Source organism: Syngnathus scovelli, chromosome 2 (assembly GCF_024217435.2).
Source record: "Syngnathus scovelli strain Florida chromosome 2, RoL_Ssco_1.2, whole genome shotgun sequence".
Classification (NCBI taxonomy): Eukaryota; Metazoa; Chordata; class Actinopteri; order Syngnathiformes; family Syngnathidae; genus Syngnathus; species Syngnathus scovelli.
This window is the reverse complement of record NC_090848.1, coordinates 7,575,351-7,593,845: the sequence shown is the minus strand read 5'-3', so window position 1 is coordinate 7,593,845 and position 18,495 is coordinate 7,575,351. Positions and strand designations below refer to the sequence as shown.

At 42.3% G+C, this 18,495-nt stretch overlaps 1 protein-coding gene across 3 annotated transcripts in view; it reads left to right on the top strand.

Annotated features, from left to right (window-relative positions):
* LOC125989252 (uncharacterized) overlaps window positions 1–17,550 on the top strand; it is a 30,765-nt gene extending 13,215 nt beyond the window's left edge. For 2 of the 3 annotated variants that reach the window (XM_049755391.2, XM_049755392.2), the window contains exons 2-9: window positions 7,540–7,749; window positions 8,437–8,491; window positions 8,580–8,670; window positions 8,755–9,149; window positions 9,513–9,665; window positions 9,931–10,089; window positions 11,375–11,515; window positions 13,978–17,550. In XM_049755391.2, coding sequence (XP_049611348.1) covers window positions 7,619–7,749; window positions 8,437–8,491; window positions 8,580–8,670; window positions 8,755–9,149; window positions 9,513–9,665; window positions 9,931–10,089; window positions 11,375–11,515; window positions 13,978–14,466 — 1,614 coding nt within the window. In that variant the 5' untranslated portion in view covers window positions 7,540–7,618 and the 3' untranslated portion in view covers window positions 14,467–17,550. The remainder of the gene's footprint in view (window positions 1–7,539; window positions 7,750–8,436; window positions 8,492–8,579; window positions 8,671–8,754; window positions 9,150–9,512; window positions 9,666–9,930; window positions 10,090–11,374; window positions 11,516–13,977) is intronic. The other variant, XM_049755393.2, reaches the window with a different exon arrangement.
* Window positions 17,551–18,495: the final 945 nt, after the last annotated feature.

Here is an 18,495-nt window from a genome sequence, read left to right as displayed (position 1 = left end):
CTCTCACTTCAGACAGAGGTATGACACTGATAACTGTGTTTTCAGGGGGGGAAAAAAAAAAAAATAAGTCAGCGGCAACGCAAAATGGCTGCCCTGTACCTTTAGTACAGTGTTTTAAGACAAACTCTAAGCTGTCAGCACGAGTCAGCAGCCGCTCTCTCACGTGGCTGTCACCCGCGTAGGCACGGAAGCATTTAAGTGAATCGAAATGCGCAATATGATGTTTCACCTTCAAGAGGCCAAACTTTTGTGCAGCCTGCAGAGCGAGACAAAATGTCTGGGAGAATATGTCCACCACCAGATTTGACAGAATGCCCTCATTTCAAGGTGGCTCGGCCCAGAGTGTGTATACTTGAAGGTGCACAAACTTAATGAATAACTCATAGATACTCATAATTAGCATACTGATCCAAATAATTGTGCTAATCATTTCGTCCCGAGCTAAACAAGGCGATTGCAACCTCTTGGGCTTTGCTCCATCTGTTGTCAGCCCAATTTGAAGATTTTTTTATTTTTTTTTAACAAGGAAATCCTGATGATTCAGCGCTGCAAAGACAAGTCAGGCTGCACTTGTGGCGGTGTTAAAACCCGTGACAGAGTGAGGTCTCTGTGGATCATGTGAAATCCCATTTGAATGTTTCTCTAATTTGCAGCTAAGAGATTAAGCCCTTCGTGCTTCTCTTACGTCTGTCTCGCTCGTTCTTTTGTTCCGGCGTCTCTCGTCTCCCGTTTTCCTTCTGACTTGTCTTTTTCTTGCTGTGACTTTTTCTCCCCACCTCGCTTCTCCTCTTTTTGGCGCTAGCTGAGGGATTGGGAGGGTTCCTCCAAATTGGCACACAGATGAATAATGCATCTAAAGCAAAGGCGGAGAGCTGGGGTTTGATGTATCCGTCAGATTCTTCCTCTGTTTTACACTTAATGTTGCGAGTTTGCCTGACGCTTTGGAGGCCAAAACAGATGTTTATTTATTTTTTATTTTTTTTGACCGTTTCTTTCATTTCTTGTCACCTCCGTCCGCAAACCTTTCATGACTGCGACCGATGTGGTTTATCATACGACCGATGTGGTTTATCATACGACCTTCGCACTGTTGCTTTTTGAAGCCGCATTGTGCACACAGAATCACGTCTGAGTAATTTTGTATTCCTCCTCACTAGACGCCCAAACAGCGTAGTTGAAAAATATACTGCATTTGTGAAAATAAGCTTGCAGCAGCGTCGTCATTAAAGTAATGAGAAGGATGTTAACGCGGAAATGTACCATAAACACGGTGAGGGAGGCGGAGAAAGAGAGCTCCCCAATCCCTTAAGAATAAATCTTAAACCCTGAGTGTTGCTTCTGACTCATTCTGGTTAATTAAGCCAAGTCAAGTGAGAGGAAAATGGAAAACGGGGTCTCGGCTTGCTTACTGTATGTCGCGAAGATCACCGCTGTACTGTAGTGGAGGCTTACAAAATTCCTCAATGGAACTGACCACTTTGCACTCAATGAAAGCAAGAAAGTTTCTCTCTACTATTTGTATTACTCTGACCATCACAACCCCCCACTCGCCCCTAATTCAGCATCATGGCTTACTTTCCTCCTCATCATCCAGCTTCATTTGTAATTGATGCTATTAGTAGGCCCCACACTTGCCTGCAGTAAAAATGCACACACACACACCAAAAGAATTCAATCGAGAAACCTTTTGGGATCTTCTCTGCGCTTTGCGACGTAGGATGAGGCAAACGAGTGAAATGTCAGAATTTGGCACGGCTCTAAAAATAAAACAACACAAGGGGTTGCCTTTGGAGGACTTTGCAGGCTCACAATTGGGGTTTGGGATAGATAAGACAAACAATTGTTTACAGCCAACAGCAACCACAGCAGCACTGCCAAATGTCCTCTCCTGAGAGTTGCATTCCGTGGATTTTACTAATGTTTGCATAAAGTTTCCTCCAAGTCCCCTTAACATTACAGTTTTTGACTGCCTTGAAATATTTCTTCTGCATATGGCAGAGAAACGAAGATCTTTAAATTAACAAAAAGAGCATTACGATGATTTAAGTGCAGTCTTATGTAACATACAGTATAAATCCATAATTTATTCACGCACACATTTCATGATCATATCTGACAGGTTAGCATTTAACGCAATAACATTCTATCCATGGAGTAAAAAAAAACACGATAAATGGTATACGATTTTCATACATTATGCATGTGACCAGCCCACGACCCTTGTGAGGACAAGAATTTCATATAAAAGATGGACTGATGCTTGTGACCATGAAATGAAAGAGGCTGCAGTGAAGGCATAGAAAACATTTCAAACGAAGAATACAACAGTTTGTTAATTATTAAACAAAATTCACTTTAATTAATATTTGTTCCAATACTTTTGCTCACTTGAAAAGTAGGTGGCTTCAAACAGAAGGCGCTCTGTCCTGAGTTCAACATATCTCGATGTAATTCCAAACAGTCTGATATTCATCTTTTGATCTGAAATCTGAATGGCTTTGGTATACAACAAAAATTCCTACACTTTCGAAGGATACTGTGTATAATCGTTTTAAAAATTAACAACGGGAACAAAATAAATTCAACAACTACTACTACTGTGACTCCTACTACTGCATAGTAATGTAAGCAGGGTCTATTTTGGTTGTCCGCTTGGATAAACAAATATGTTTCTTTACCCAATAAAGGACGATGTTTTGACATCGTTTTCATTGCGTATTTATGTCGTCGTGCAAGGCATTCTGCAGCAGGGACTTGACACATAAGAACATAGAGCGTTTCTTTCGGGACTATTTTCAGCACAACAATAAAGAACATTCACCCGCGTTTGTTCACTGCTCAGTTTTTCACTGCAGCAAGGCCGTGCATGTGGATTTTATTTAGTTAAAAAAAAAAACGTCACTATTCATTCCAATGAAGGACGTGTCATTCAGCGCGCTAACGAGATGTAAGGATGTATTTGTGACATGTTTTGATGTGAGGTTTTGGCTAAGGGTGACATTGAGAATAAGCTCTGAAAAGTTGACGCTGGGGATCATGGTGGGATTTCTTGCCCAACTGAATGGACATAGCCTTCATTCAAATGTGCTTATGATGATGATGGCATATGTTTTGAAGACCATCACAGAATCAATCTTGTTTTGTTATAAATGATGGGTCCAGGACAAATTGTTTTTAAGGTTCACAGTGTAATGTGGCACTTTGTGAAAGGTCATTCTGGGATGGACTTCATTTCCAAGTGCTAAAGGTCTTATTCCACAGCAGTTGTGTGTTGGCTCAGCTTAGATAGGCATTGCCGCTGATGGCAAAAATGTCAGTGCGTTAAGCCACAATGCCCCCCCCACCCCCACCTCACCCCCACTGCCTCTCTCTCTTGTCCCTCATGATTATTATTATTGTTTTGCCTTCTCGGTTTGCAATTGCTTCATGTTCTAGATGCAAAGAGCAGCAAAATACAAGTTGATATTTCATCTCCCTTGGATGAGGAATCACATTTGTATGTTATTGCGCTGCATTGGGGACATTAACGTTCATTCAGTGGTGATTTTAGTGACCTTTTGCATAACAATATACAAAATCAAAATGTAACCATTTGTGGCATTACAGACAGAAAGAGAGAAGCATTTCCCTTATTTGGGATAAACACCATTTAAGAAAAATAGTTAAAACTTTATTCCAAAAAGCTCCCAAACTGTGCACTGCAATATCATTTGGAGGAATTGACAAGCAAAGTTTATCAAATAAAAATACCAAAAACATAAAACCTGAAATAAAATACAATATACTCACCAGGTATTTATTAATAGATCATTCATGTCCATTTTTTATTCTCACTAGCTTTGTAGCATTGCTGTTAAGCAGAAACCCTAATAGGTGTGTTTGCTATTTTTTCAGAAATGGACACTATTGAGCTGTCCCTAGATCATCTGGTATTTATTATAATTATTGAAAATTGTTTCAGAACAAATCTATGAACTGTCTACTTTTTGCAGCATTATGTCACCTTCTTTTCTTTTACAATAACAAGTGAAAAGGTAAGGTTAAATATATTTGAGTACAGCTGTTTGTTAAAAATGGATGCCTGTAATGCTTCAATGTTTGGGAACATTATGTAATCACAGTTTTTTGCTTTTGTGAGGTATTTAATACAAACTTGTTGTCTGGTCCAGTTTAGTAGGTGTCCCAATACTTCTGTCCCCATTGTGTATATTGTCAGATAACCACTCATCTGAATTTGTCTTAATATGATGACAGACATGCTCAGTGCTGCTGCTTCATGGATCTCTGGCTACCTACAATTAGGAGAATTGCATGGACGCTGGCTGTGTTAATCCCATGTGGACACAGAAAGAAGCTTTTTTTAGTTGTTTTGGGGCCCTGTTGTTTTTGTGGTCATTGTTAGCATTTGTAAAGTTGCTGATAGAAAAATTTTAATGGATCTCATCAGACTGCACAATGTACACGACCAAAGTTATGGGTGTACAGTGTTCATTTTTCGGTGACTGGACTCCTGGAGGGAATTATAGAAAAGAGGCTGATGTTAAACTACACTTTTACGCCCTTAAGAGGAATTAAGTAACAAAAAATACTGGACTCCATGCATACATTGTATAATAAGATAGCCTATTGATAAATGATGATCTGCAGTTGTTAATGAGACTTTTTAAAGACATGAAGAAATTAAATCATATGCCAGAAACCTGCATGAAAACAAATTTTGTCTTCTATGCATCTTGGACTAAAAAGATGCTTGGAGAGTTACGGATGCCAGCTGTACCTGAGAGATATGCAAAATGCAGAGTTCAATTATTCCGGAATTTCCATCGTGTGATGTAATACTTGATGCAATTCTGCGTGTGTGTTTTGCGTGTGTGTGTGTGCGTGTGTGTTTGTGCGTGTGTATGTGTGTGTGTGCGTGTGTGATTTCCAAAATCAAATGGAATAAAATGAAGGAAATTTTTATGGGGTATGTTTGTAAAAGTTTGGCCACTTAAGACTACGAAATTCATTCTCGTGCTCCATTTTTACGATGACTGACTGTAATTAGGGCACTTTGTAGTGATACTCACCCTAATTGACAAAGAATAATTTTCGGAGCTTCTCTTTGATTATGTTTTCTGTCGAACAAGGGCTTCTTCCATCCCAGGAAGCTGTCTCACTTTGGTTTCTTGTGGCTCTCGATTTGACCTCATTCTCACCATCAGTCTTCATCATCACTGTTGGCATCTTCATTACAGTCAGCGGCATCATCATTGCTCTCCCGAATCTGAGCGGCGCCATGTTTTCCCTCATAGGGTGTTTTGAAATGAAGACAGATACTAGGATGAGAATTGTTGCACCTTAGTAAATGGCAGCGTGCTGCAGGGGCGTCTATGCAGATCTCGCCTCCTCCTGCAGGCGCATCTCATCACTTGTGAGCTCCGCATACTGCTCGTTGGCGCTCCACTCTGCACGCCTTGGATATTCTCAACTGAATTTTTCAAAGGGCACTGACGAAATGCAGGGAGAAGAGACGGACCGCTGGTGACCTCCTTCTCGTTGCCGCATCCCCCCCCCCCTCCCCCCTTTCGTCGCACAATCTTGCAGGCTTCCCCTCACTCTTCCACTCGCTGTCTTCCTCTTCGTCTGTCATCACGCCCAACCCTCCCAGTGCTCGCCTCAGTGTTTTAAGTTAGCCGCCCCCGCCCCCCTTCCCACGTTCGCCTTCAACCTCGCCTTCCTCCACCTGTCAGCCCTTTCATCCCGCTCATTTGTTCTCGTGTCTCATCACCTCCCTCGCCGCCATTCACAAACTCTCTGCTTCTGTCTTCTCCTGCTGCCTGTCTGATCCATAAAGGGCTGTCTGAGGCCTCAACGCTGCTAATTCATTCGCCGCGCATCGCCTCACATTTCTGCAGGGTCAGGCCGACACACTGGAAGAGAGGAGGAGAGAGGAGATCCGGAGGAAGAAGGAGAGAAAAAGCAAGAAAATGGGACACGGGGGGTGGAGTGGAAATGTAGTTTTATCTCCAAGAAACAGAAAGCCAAGCATCTTTCACACAGCTTTAACCTCTTTGTGTTTACTTCTTGGTTTGTTGTCTGTACTCCACATTGTTAGACATAACGCCCCACATTTGTGCTATTGTCTGTGTGCATAAAAGAATGTACGGGAATCTACGAGAAAACCGATACTGCCCGCATTTGAAAAGCACAATGGGCGATACCATTTGGTTCAGCCAAACACAACAGATGTCAGTTGCATTTGTTGGATTCAAAAAAGAATTGAAGCTTTCTCATGTTGAAACAGGAAGAATGGATTTTTTTTAATGTTGTTTTGTTATAATAGAAAGGGTTCTATTTTTATAAACGGGTGCATGTGCCCTTGACGTAAAAACAGATGCTAATTTTTGTGCCGCGGCAAGTCTGGTTTGCCGTGTTTGGGAATTTGGCTGACCGCGCTATGCCTAGCGAGGCTGCTTTCTATTACACGCCCTTTTTTCAAGACAAAAAAAAAACATTCGGAATGTAGCAAGTTTAACAATGAGGTGATAAAAAAAAGACCAACTTGTATTTTAGGGGGCTACAACAATCATTTAAACAGAAACAAATTTAAAGTTGAAACGAAGGCATAAAATTTGAACTGTTCAATTGACCACTTTAATACGTTTGTTGCCTTTAAATCGTGAGTTCATTCAATTTTTTTTTCAACGTGTACTCACTGGTATGGAGTAGATGCCTGCATTTGTTTACTGAAATGAATTTCTATTACAAATGAACCTTTTCACATATCAGATATGGCTTTCTGTGTCCCTAAGTGTATTTTGATGCTGATTTCTATCTTCACTTTTTCCCCCTAGCAGATCAGATTTTTTTTAGATATTTTCATTTTTTGTTTGTAAGTATGGCAAATACAATAAAGGCTTGCGCAATATGCATGCTTTATTTATAGCTAAGATGTTTCAGAAAAAAAAATAGCACCACGTATATCACTATGTTACCTATTATATCATTATTATGATGAAAACCTGATGTGCTTGAGGAAAAGTGTTCTGAATCAGCACAAAATATTCATCTGTTGACTTGCATCTCTGACTAAAAAATGTTTTTTTAAATTTGTTGGCCGGTGGCGTTCAAGGTTCCACAACAGTGTCAAATTTCTATTGAAGGAATTCTTTTCTAAAACCCAAAAGTAGCGGTTCTGATCTAAGCACCAATGAGACGCTAGAGTCTGTGAGCTCAGTTAGTTTTTACTCTTAAACTATACATGAAGAATCTCTGATGACTTAAATGAACATTACAACACCATTTGATCTTGTTTAACAAAAGGAAAAAAAAAAGTGTTGCTGAAACCTGTTTTTTCAGCGAGCGCATTCTGGCTTCCTCGTTAGGTGTTCTATTTTCTGTGAATTGTGAGAGTCAAAAATAGCAACGGAAATGTCAGAAAGAGACAGTGACAGAAAGCCAGAGGCATGCCAACCACTCACAAAGCATTTCTCACTCTCTGCCGCATTTGGTCTTATCTCTCGTTTCTTTCATTTGCTGCGCCTTTCCTCTCTGCAGGTTTTCCTGAGCAGAGCGATTGTGTGGCGGAGTTTGAGCTGAGAGTGGAAGTGAGTGGGCGCGAGAGGGATCGTGTGTCATGGCTGACAGCGAAGGGACCAATCTCGAGGACCCTCCCTACAAAAACCTGCTGCTCCTGGGGGCCATCGCAGCAGCGTCGGCCTTCGTGGTCACCATCCTCATCGTCCTCGTCTGTGTGGGCTGCCAGAGGTGAGCGGACGCTCACGGGAAGCTAAACTTTATCCATTCATCTTGCCCCAATTAGCACCCTAGACTGGTCGCCAGCCAATTGCAGGGCACAAACAACTATTCACATACATGGGAAATTTAAAGTCTGATGATAGAAACTTAACTCAGCTCAACTTGATTGGACAAAATCCACGTCCATACAGCCAAGAGAAAGGCTGCAGAACTCATTCATTCCGACAACAAACACAAATCATCAGATCTAATAAATCGTATATGTAAGTCAGTTCCTCTTATGTCATTCAGCCAGCAGAGAAGTCTTATGAAAGTTTTATAGCGTGTTATCTAAATGGTGTCATACTTGGTTGGAGAAAATAGCTGCTCAGAGAGTGAGATTCACACTCATGTAGAAGAACTGAGATGAGGGGGCGGGGTTAAACCTTCCTACCTGCACCATGGGCTTTGTTATTTTTATGCTCCATCTTTTGGCTTGCTAGCTCCATGTCAACAGTTGCCTATAGCTACCACCTCCGAGAATTCACAATGACTGTCGCCCTCTTTTAGAATGAGAATAGGAAAAGTACACAAGGAAAGGCGTGATGAATGGTGGCAATAAATGCTTGCGTCATAGAAAACAATATAACAAAACATAGAAAACATCATAATAACAATACGACTCCCTTCAACTTTACTCATGTTGATCTTTTCCAGAAAAAGTAAGAGCAAGCACCCTTCAGCCGGAGAGAAAGGCACATCAGTAAATATGGTCAGACGTACTTTCACTTCTCCCTCTTTTCAGTATGACCTAAAACATAAACAGCTTTCAATAAATGTGCTCATTTTACGTTTGACAGCAGGGTACCCTTCGACATCCAAAACTGAATTCCATGAGCAAATCGGACACCAGGCTGCATGAGATCAATCGCTTTCCCTGCAACGGGAACTGTAAGTGATCTATCTGCAATCCATATGACAATGAGAATTTTGATGATTTACCACCAATTTCTCCTCCAACCGCTCTGTCTCTAGCTGTTAGTAAGAGCCGTCCCGCCAGCATGGACCTGCTGCTCCTCCACAGTCGGCGCTCCCAGAATGACCTGAGGCCATCCCAGGGGCGCCAGCTTCCGCAGATCCCCACCAGCCCCCAGGGATCCAGCCAAGGAGGAGAAGGGGACGTCGGAGGAGATGGGGGAGGCGGGGAGGCGAGAGACCACACTTACACAGAGGTGGCCCTGCGAAATAATCCGACGCCTACGCACGTCTTGGACGACGGCCTGTACGAGACTGTCAGTGTCCGGGAAGGGGAAGCGGGCCCCAAAGCACCCACGGCGCCACCGCCAACATCAACTAACATTCCGACTTCAGTCAGGGCCTGCCAAAGCCCGCCTGCCCAGGCCAACGGAGCCCGCAATGGCAATGGAAACGTATGTACTACATACACACAACTCCATGTTTGCAAACATATTTCGGCAATTGAAGCAGAAGCACACCGTTGGGTCAACATTGAAATAATTTGGCAGCAATTTTATACAACTATCCTAACCCTTATTTGCCTGTCCGGTATCTTTGCAATTTTGGATGGTCTTACTTGTAGTGCAAAGTCATTTATAATAGTAGTGGAAGTACTACTTTTTAAAATTTGTGACGTCGTGCTGGTGTTCAAATACACTTATAGTGATCAAAACATGTTATTTTAAGTTTTGCTGCATTGAAGCTTTTCCTGGAACATAGCCTCAGCAAGGAACAGGGGTTCACTGTATGCACTTGTATTTGTCTCTTCTTTACAGGGCGGCAAAGGGAATGGCATCATTAACGAAACAATGGCAGGGAAAAGTAATGGGGCGAACGGGGTTAACAGGTCCCCCTTGTCCTCAGTCAACTCCCTGGCTATCCAAGAACCTACTGCTGCCGAGTACGCTTCAATTCGCAAGTTCCGAAAGGTAAAAACAATTAAATCTGATCTGAAAGTGTGTTGCTCATTGTAAAAGATGAATGAGGCATGTGTTTAAATAAGTTGGGGGATTTTTTTTATCTCATTAAATATTTGAATAAGGCAGATCAGAGCATGTTGTTAAAGTATTGCACTGTATTATAAAGTCTTGAAAATACTCCCTTGGTCTACATGAGAAGTCCAAAAGTACCTATTCATATTTTGTGTTGTTTTTCTTGAGCTTTGTACATTATGTCTTTACTGCTGATGTCAAGGTTGACAAGACAAACAGGAAGGAAAATAACGGCGCCGACAGCCAGTCAGACCAATCGAGCGTGAGCGACTCGCCCTCAGCTGCTGTTCCGCAACTACAGCGCAGTCAGGAGTTTCCACGTAAAACCCTGGAGCCGTTTCACCTGCATTCATTCCCAAAGGTGACTAATTTAAATAAACAAAGTGGTTGGGCAATTACTGTGCAGCAGCACTCCCGTGCAAACCCAATGGGAGGCGGTTGATAAACCACTAGAGGGCACTGTCCACAAAGTAAACGCACTTTTAGCGCTGCTTTGAGATTATAAGTAGTACTGCACTTTAGGAGCTCTGAGTGTGACTATAAATTGTATAAACATTGTACAGTGTGTATGCACATATTGATTGGACATGGTGAAATATATATGCATTGTGGTTCAAAAATATATTGAAGAAAAATATAAGTGCAAGTGGCTATTCCTGACTATGTTCCTCAATTTTTGGGGCTTTGCAGTAAATACAATACTGGTATTATGATGCAAGTTGGTAAATCGGTGAGAGTGTGCAATATTCTGCATTTGTGAGTGCAGATGTGGCTCCTCTGCCTCTTTGCTACAGTACCGCGTTACTGGCGTGTAAAGAGTGGAAAGATACATTATGTAACAATTTGGTGGGCTGCCAAGCTGCCTGTTTGTATTAGTGTTGTGCACACGCGCGCGTGCACGTGTAGTGCACCGCCGTTGAGTTTATCAGTAAGTCTGCCCAGAAATGGCAAACAGGTAGCCATCTGCACGATAAATAATGCTCACATCTTGAAGCGATTTTATTCTGGCCCAAATTACATACTGGCTCGCGCCGGAGGAGTGAATACAGTTTTGATAACGCAGGCATGTTACACGCTTGGTAATTGGTTTCTAATTGTGTGCAATTTGCCTGCAGCTAAAGAACAGTCATGAAGTTTGAAGTACAATGCAGTGTGGATTATAGTGTTTGAGCATGAAATGCCTATATGTATGTAGGACGTTATTTTTTTCCAGTATATTTTGCAATAGTATGGCAAATTGTTTTCTACTGCCTTTCTTTTTGCCACCTCAGGGGCTCTTCTCTCTCTCTAGTCTAATATGGGAGTAGAGTATTGTTGAAGCGCTAATCTGCATAAAATTTGTGGACAGGTTGCTGACTGAACAAGTATCAACAAGTTGTATCTGAAGCAGCATGCATGCAAATTAAATTGATGACGAGTGATTTTGGATTTTCTGCAAATGAAGGCTCTAAATAAAAATAGAATGGCCTTGAGATATGAGCCATTGATCGGCTGACTTCTTTTTTTTTTGCTTTGACTTAAGAGACAAGATTTGACATAAAACCAGCGCTGCATGAACTCATTTCACAAAAGCAATTAGTGAAAAATTCATGGAAAAAAAAACTGCAATAGTTACTTGAGTTCATCATTTGATTTATGTGTGCCAGGAGCCGGTGTTTATGGGCAATGGTGAGCAATACATCTGGAAGCCACCAGAGGATGACGACATCATCACTTTACACCCGCCTCCGCCGCCGCATCGCATTGAGAACGGACAGGGACACCCGTCTCCCCCGACTGCCAAGGAGGTAGCGAATCTTTGGTAGTGGGAGGGGAAGGTGCATACAGAAATATCTGTGATTTGTGGCTGCTCTGTTTATAGATGGGGGCGCCCCTTTGATTGGGCATGCCGTCATAACACGGCTGCCCTTGGACCTTTCTGTCATACTCGGCTTGCAGCCAGAGGTTAGGTTACATGCATCACGCAGGCCCAACCCCCCCTTCCCTGCATGAACCCTGGCCGCAATCCCCTGACACCCCCCCCCCCCCCCAAGCTAAGTCTCCAACGTACAACCCACCAGATGGATCCAACATAAGCATCACTCGCTCCCAAAAGCTAATCTCTGTTTCTCATCCATGGAGATTTTTTTTTCCTGAACGTCTTTCCCCCCCTCAAACACCAGCCTGAATGGGACGAGCCTTGGCTGGGGACTGGCTTGCCAAAAAACCTATTCTTTCTAATTATATATGGCGAAGATGTCTGGTGGTGAGAGGAGGAAGTCTCCACTGTCCAATCATGTCTCAATGTCACATACCCGACCACATCTGCTTCCACATGCAACAGCTCCTCCCCCGTTAATCCGCTCGCAATTCACTCTTTCTTTTTCACTGTGCTCGTGCGGCACGCTGAGAGCTACAAGCAGTTGGGGAGTCGTCATATCGTTCACGTATGCCGCTCCTAGGGGACTACTAACCTGATCTTCGAGTGTGTTTGAACAAATGTAGTTGGCCTAGGGTGTTTTTCTCTCTCGAAAAGCCTAAAAGTCTAAAGTCAAGAGTTAAAGTAGTTGTAAAATTGCACAAGCACGTAGCGCCCGTCGACTGTCGTTTCCAGAGCGGCTGGCCTTGACTCCATGTTGTGTTATCTCAATTTGGCTGTCTGTTTTGATTTATTTCTCTGACTTGTTCATTGCCACGTTCCCCAGTTTGAAGTTTGTAGCAGCCTGTATAATTTGTGTCTTCTGCAGGGGAGACATAACAGAAAAGAAAGCGGGCTGAGGGGAGGGGGGGAAGACAACATACAATGCGCAGGCTTCCTCAACAGCTGCAGCCCAGTTCTGAAATCCCCACCGTCTTGTGACTTCCTTCCTGTGCTGCGCAATGTTGCAAACTCTGGGTGCACAAACAACACACACGTTTGCTCCAATATGCACGGTGCACAGTTTGTGTAAACGCTTAAAGCCTACACCTTGGGCTTTATTTATCCTAAAAGGTCACAAAAAAGATTTGATGGGGCATGTCTTATTTCAGAGAAGGTGGGAGGGAGGGATAACAATAGAGGGCTGCCTTGAGATATGATTGACCCAAGCAGCAGTTAAAAAAATACTGAACAATTAATATAAAAAAGAGGCATCAAGCTGTTTTTTTTATATCGATTGTATTTTGACACAAAAATGCCGCAAGTCGTAGCAAAAGTTATTCAAATTCCCCACACGACCTCACACAGGCTTCACGGCCGTCTGAAAGTAGACACGGACGGACACAAGGCTGGACAATGAATTGAATTTTAATCAGGATTTCAATTTTGGCCTTTCACGATTATGAAAACATTCTAATCAAAGAAAAACGATTGACGTGTGCAACGGCGCGGTGTGCGTTTACAAAATCCTGCATTATCAAAGCACCTTTTGTAAACCATTGTAACAAATAGCTCACTGCTACTTCCTTTGTACTACAGAAAGCCGTGCCCATAATTGTTTTTACATCCGAGCCCTCGGGGATAAAGTGGATTAATAAACTCAATCGCAACTTTATTCTTCTACTCTAATTATCATAACGTAATGCACCACACTGGCCAAGGCACTCAGATAAGGAGCAGACAGTATTTATTTCTGTATTTATTTTGTATTGCTATTCCTTTAATGTATTACAATATTTCTTTTTTACTTATTATTTAAAGTTGAGTTGGAAAACAAAATCAAAGTTTTGAATAAATAGTTATGTTTTTTATTGTAATTGTTATTTTAATATCAATCAAAATAATGGTTTTCCATAATTGTTCCAAATCGAATGTTGAGTACACATGTACACAAACGTCCAATCACAACGCCTGGTTCGAGGCAAATGAAATGTGAGCAAAGTCCATGGGTATACACCATGAGCAGATTTTTTCGGTCAACGTCTTGGCTGGCTTCCAGAGCTTTCACACCGCAGCTCGCTGTTGTGTTGCCAAAGCACTTGTGAAACTTTAACAGGTCTATCCACTGCGAGTCTGAACACCGACTCCGCGGCTAGACCTCGACGAAGCGATAACACAGTTTACTCTGTCTTATCCTAGCCTGTCAAAATAGGTCATGTTACAGCACAGAGCAAACACAGTGCCACTCTTAACACCCACGCTATCAGGCTCACACCTCAAATTAACAGTTTTCGCCGTTCTCGCCCATGTTCGCACATTGTACCATTTAGCCTGAAATACTCAAATTCGTTAAATTCAAGACATTCATTCGTAACCATGTGCACCCACATCTCTCATTTTTTCTGTTGTCAGATTGCAGACACCTACTCCATTGTGTGCAAACCCCAGAAGAAAAAGACTTACATGGAAAGCAACGGAGCAAAGACCCTTCCACGCTCCTTCGGCGGCGATAAAGGAAAGGGCCGGGGTCGAGGGGTCCAGGGCCAGGCGCGTTCCCAGGAGGAGCCATGTTACGAGCCGACAGGTGACAGGGCCTGGCCCGCCTGTGTGGCAGCAGAGTCTGACACCGCGTACGCTACCATTGACAGCCACCGTAAACGTGAGCAGGCCAGCACCAGCAATAGCGCAGCTGCTGGTACCGCCACCCTTAAGAGGAAGAAGCAACAGGTGCCATCAGTTGCACCTCAAGGCTCCGCATCCAACCCGCTACCTGTTCGGGGCCTGCCCGGAGGAGATAACTTCTATGAGAGCATCAGCGATGTGAAAGGAGGCAACAGCTCCAGCACCACCACCATCTTCACATTTAATGATGGAATGGAGATGTATGTCACCGGCCTGTAGCGGGCAGACATGCAGATATCGCCCAGAAAGATCGTAACAGAGCACTTGCCATAAGGTTGCTGTACATACTTTGAGATACTATGACTACGCCAGGCAAACAAAATGACGATCAAATTTGTGTTGACATCAGGTACAAACAGGGTTCAAATCCAGGTTCAGACTTTTCCTTCATTGCTCTATAATTTCGACCCTAAAAGGACCAAAATATTTTATCAAAAAAAGAAGAAAAGGACAGGACAACTGGAATATTAATCTTCAAACATACTGTATCAGTGACTTTACTCATGTTCATGGGCATCATTTTCCATAATATCTTTATTTTTGTACGAACGGTGTTTATTTGACTTGTGGCGTGACTCACAATTCGAGCACATTTGAATATAAATATATGTACAGAAAACATAAATGCATGATTTGTGCAAACCACAGAGAGCAGTGGCAATAATGCTGGCTATATTAGGTGAAGGAGGCCGCACTTACAAATGCGCACACACACACACACTTTTGTGGCCACTTATGTAATATAAGCAGATGGATGTCACCGAGATTTTTGGAGCTCAGCTCAACCTAAGCAAACATCTGAAACAGGTTCCCTGTGCATACTGACCTGTTGCCAGGCAGGGAGAGTTGTGGTGTTTTGTACAAGCAATGGCAAACTCAAATAAAAGCCAAGGCTAGTGAAGGCATTCATTTCACAAACCACCATCATCGTTCCCTAAAGCTTAAACTTATTGGCAGTTATCCAAAGCAGTCCTCTCGGTAACGCCTCTGTGTTTGATCCACAATGTAATCCTGAAGATGATTATGACATCAGTAAACAATTCACACTCAAATTTGACAAACATCTATTTGTACTCAAAGGCTTGATGACAAACCTTCCCTTCTCTCTCTCTCTCTCTCTCTCTCTCTCTCTCTCTCTCTCTCTCTCTCTCTCTCTCTCTCTCTCTCTCTCTCTCTCTCTCTCTCTCTCTCTCTCTCTCTCTCTCTCTGTCTGTCTCTCTCTCGCTCTCTCGCTCTCGCTCTCTCTAACACACACAAACACACACACACATTCATGAATGCATGCTTGGCATCGTTTTACAGGGTGAAGCGATCAGGTCCAGTGTTGCCAGAATGTTGAGCAAGAGTTATATGGGTGACAGATTTCACAATACAAGACCGTTAACGTATTAGTATAAAAGAATTTCTTCTCAAAGGCTTTATCAAAGAAGTGACTTTTCTTTCCTTTCAAATTTACTATTGCACTCAACAGCCGCGGAAAACGCCGTCCACATCCCGTACGCTGTTAATGTTCCCGGCTCTGAGTCAAAAGCTGTGCTCTCGATGGTTTTCGAGGTGGTTGGAATAGCAAGCGAAATGTTGAACTCAAAAGAAAACAACCGTGGAGTCTCCTCGCCCTCTCCTCAGCCTGCTCTCTGGCCCCCGCATCCTTCATTGTAAACAACATATTTTTCATGTAGCTTTGGGGAACGTTAACAAAAGAACAAAGGACAAAACAAACCCTTAATAAATGGGCCTGAGGTTACGAGGGATCTAGCGGAATGATCTCACTGTGAGAGAACCATGCAAATATTTCAATGGTCAGTAGCATATGTGTTACTATGTGAAAACGTGCATAGAAGCAAATGCACTAATGTATTTTATTGCACTGTTCATTTTTTTCCCTCTCCTTTTTGGACAATGAATAGCTCACGCCACTGCCATGAATCAAGTCTGGTCTGTGTTGGTGCAATTTATTCTGCCTGATCCAAAAAGTGCATGCATTAATATATGGAGCTGAAACAATTCTTGTGGTACTTTATTAATCTCATGTTTGTTCGTCTTTTGTTGTACTTTTTGCCATGTAATGCACAGCAGAGTTTTTTCCCCGACTCCAAAGCAGCGACCAGGAAGAGGGGAGGAACTAGAAAAGATTGATTGAAGCCACAAGGATTTTAGGCCTCACTGTTTATATTCTGCAATGGGGGAGAAAGAAGGAGTGATAGAAGTGGGGGAGGGAGAAGGAGCGCAAGCATGAAGCTGGATGTCGATCACCACGAATGGACCCAGACCCAACAGTCTCCTCCTCCTCCTCCTCACACACACACGTAGTACACGTAGTGAACGCACACTGCAACACTGAGCCATGTGCGTTTCCAGTTAAGGGGAGGAAGCACTTTTTGCCCCATGCCTACACTCCCTACCCCAGCTGTGTTCACTCCCCGATCATGGACACAGAAGTCGCTTTGCCCTGCTTCTTTACTTCTCTGTCTCGCTGTGCTGGGGGCGGTTGATGTCCACTTCTGAGAGCGTGAATGTCATGCTTGCGCCGTTCTGATGACATTGCAACGTTGGCCCAACAACTGTCCGATATGAAAAATGGCAAACAGCTGAGAAGCCTCTCAGCAACAATGCTGGCTGGCTGTTTCTCGCTTTTAATCCTTCCCCTCGAGCTGTCACTTTAGGCCCCATTTTCTTTATCTTGATACAAAAGCACTGATATGATCTATTTGGTTGGACATTGTTGTACGTTGATGGAGACAGATGTTCGCTGCACAAATACACTATGGATATGTAAATGTGTAAAATACTCCAATACTCTGCTGCTGTTCTGATGTTGTCACAATGTATAGTTTGCATTATATGTGTTGGGAATGGGTGTGGGGGTCAACTGGTTAGCACAGACATATTGTCATTTGTGGGTGCAAATTGTTTCCTGCTTTCCATGCACATACAAATGATGGGTTTTAATTGTCTTTGGATATAGTCATGGGCCATAACAACTGTAGCCAATACTGTATCCTCTCAAAGCACAGGGTTTAGTTGGAAACAAATACCCACAGGGTTTAGTTGGAAACAAATACCCACAGACACGTGTGTTATTATATATATATATATATATATATATATATATATATATATATATATATATATATATATATATATATATATATATATATATATATATATATATATGCATATATGACACACACACAAATTATATTATGGCAGTGCAGATATGCAAAAGATTGTAATGTTTTATATTAATCTTCATAAAATATTAAAGTGAGTTTTTACTTTTCTAATAAAGTGGCACATTATGAAGTTTTTGTCTTTTGCTCAGACAGTCCCCCTCCTTTTTACCAGGTAGGGTACAATGATCTTGCTTGCAATTGTTAACTATTAACAAAGCTCAAGCAATGCACACAGCCACTTGTGGCTGCCTTAATGTTATCTGCAGTTATTAAAAACTAGCATTGCAAACTGACAAATGAAATAACGGTTACATTTTACATGGCTTTTACATCACTTTACTCGGGCTGCATCAAAACAACAAACACAAGATTGATCACATATCCAGATCGCTGACCCATGGTTTGAAACAGATTTGGGTTTCTTAATAATCACATTAAAATATAATATACTATAATAATAGCATATAACCTATAATAATTTCTCAATGCTATACGTTCAAGTTTTGCTCTCGTTCTAGGAGATAGTCCTTTATTCCATAAAATATAGGACTGTAATCCTGAAAAATATATATCCATACTCATGTATTCATGCGTCAGATTTGCAATATGATGATTCATCCCAATCCTGAGATTTTGCTTAGGTGGGAAGTGTAATCGGTTTAGTGCGTTGGTTTTAGTTGTGCCAGTTCCCGTGATATAAAATGTATAATGATAGTATGCTGCAAAACGCATTTATTGACCCTAAGGTATGGCTCATATTACTCAAAAATCCCAGCAAGAGAACCCCTGGTCTACTCATAAAGTGTCGAACTACTTTTAACCAATGTGGAAGCCGATTGACATTGACATACTTAGTGCGAAGAAAAATGCTTCGTTTTTCAGCCAATAATCGCCTCAGCGCTACTAATGTGAGGACATCGATAGATACCGGCCGGTGAAATGATAGGCACGCCCACCTTCAAACCCTCTAAACCAATTCGATTACAAACAGAAATGACTGACGTGGAGAAATAGGCCAATCATTGGCCGCCTTGCCGTCGACGCGTGCCAAAGTGTAATGTTTATGTACGGCGAC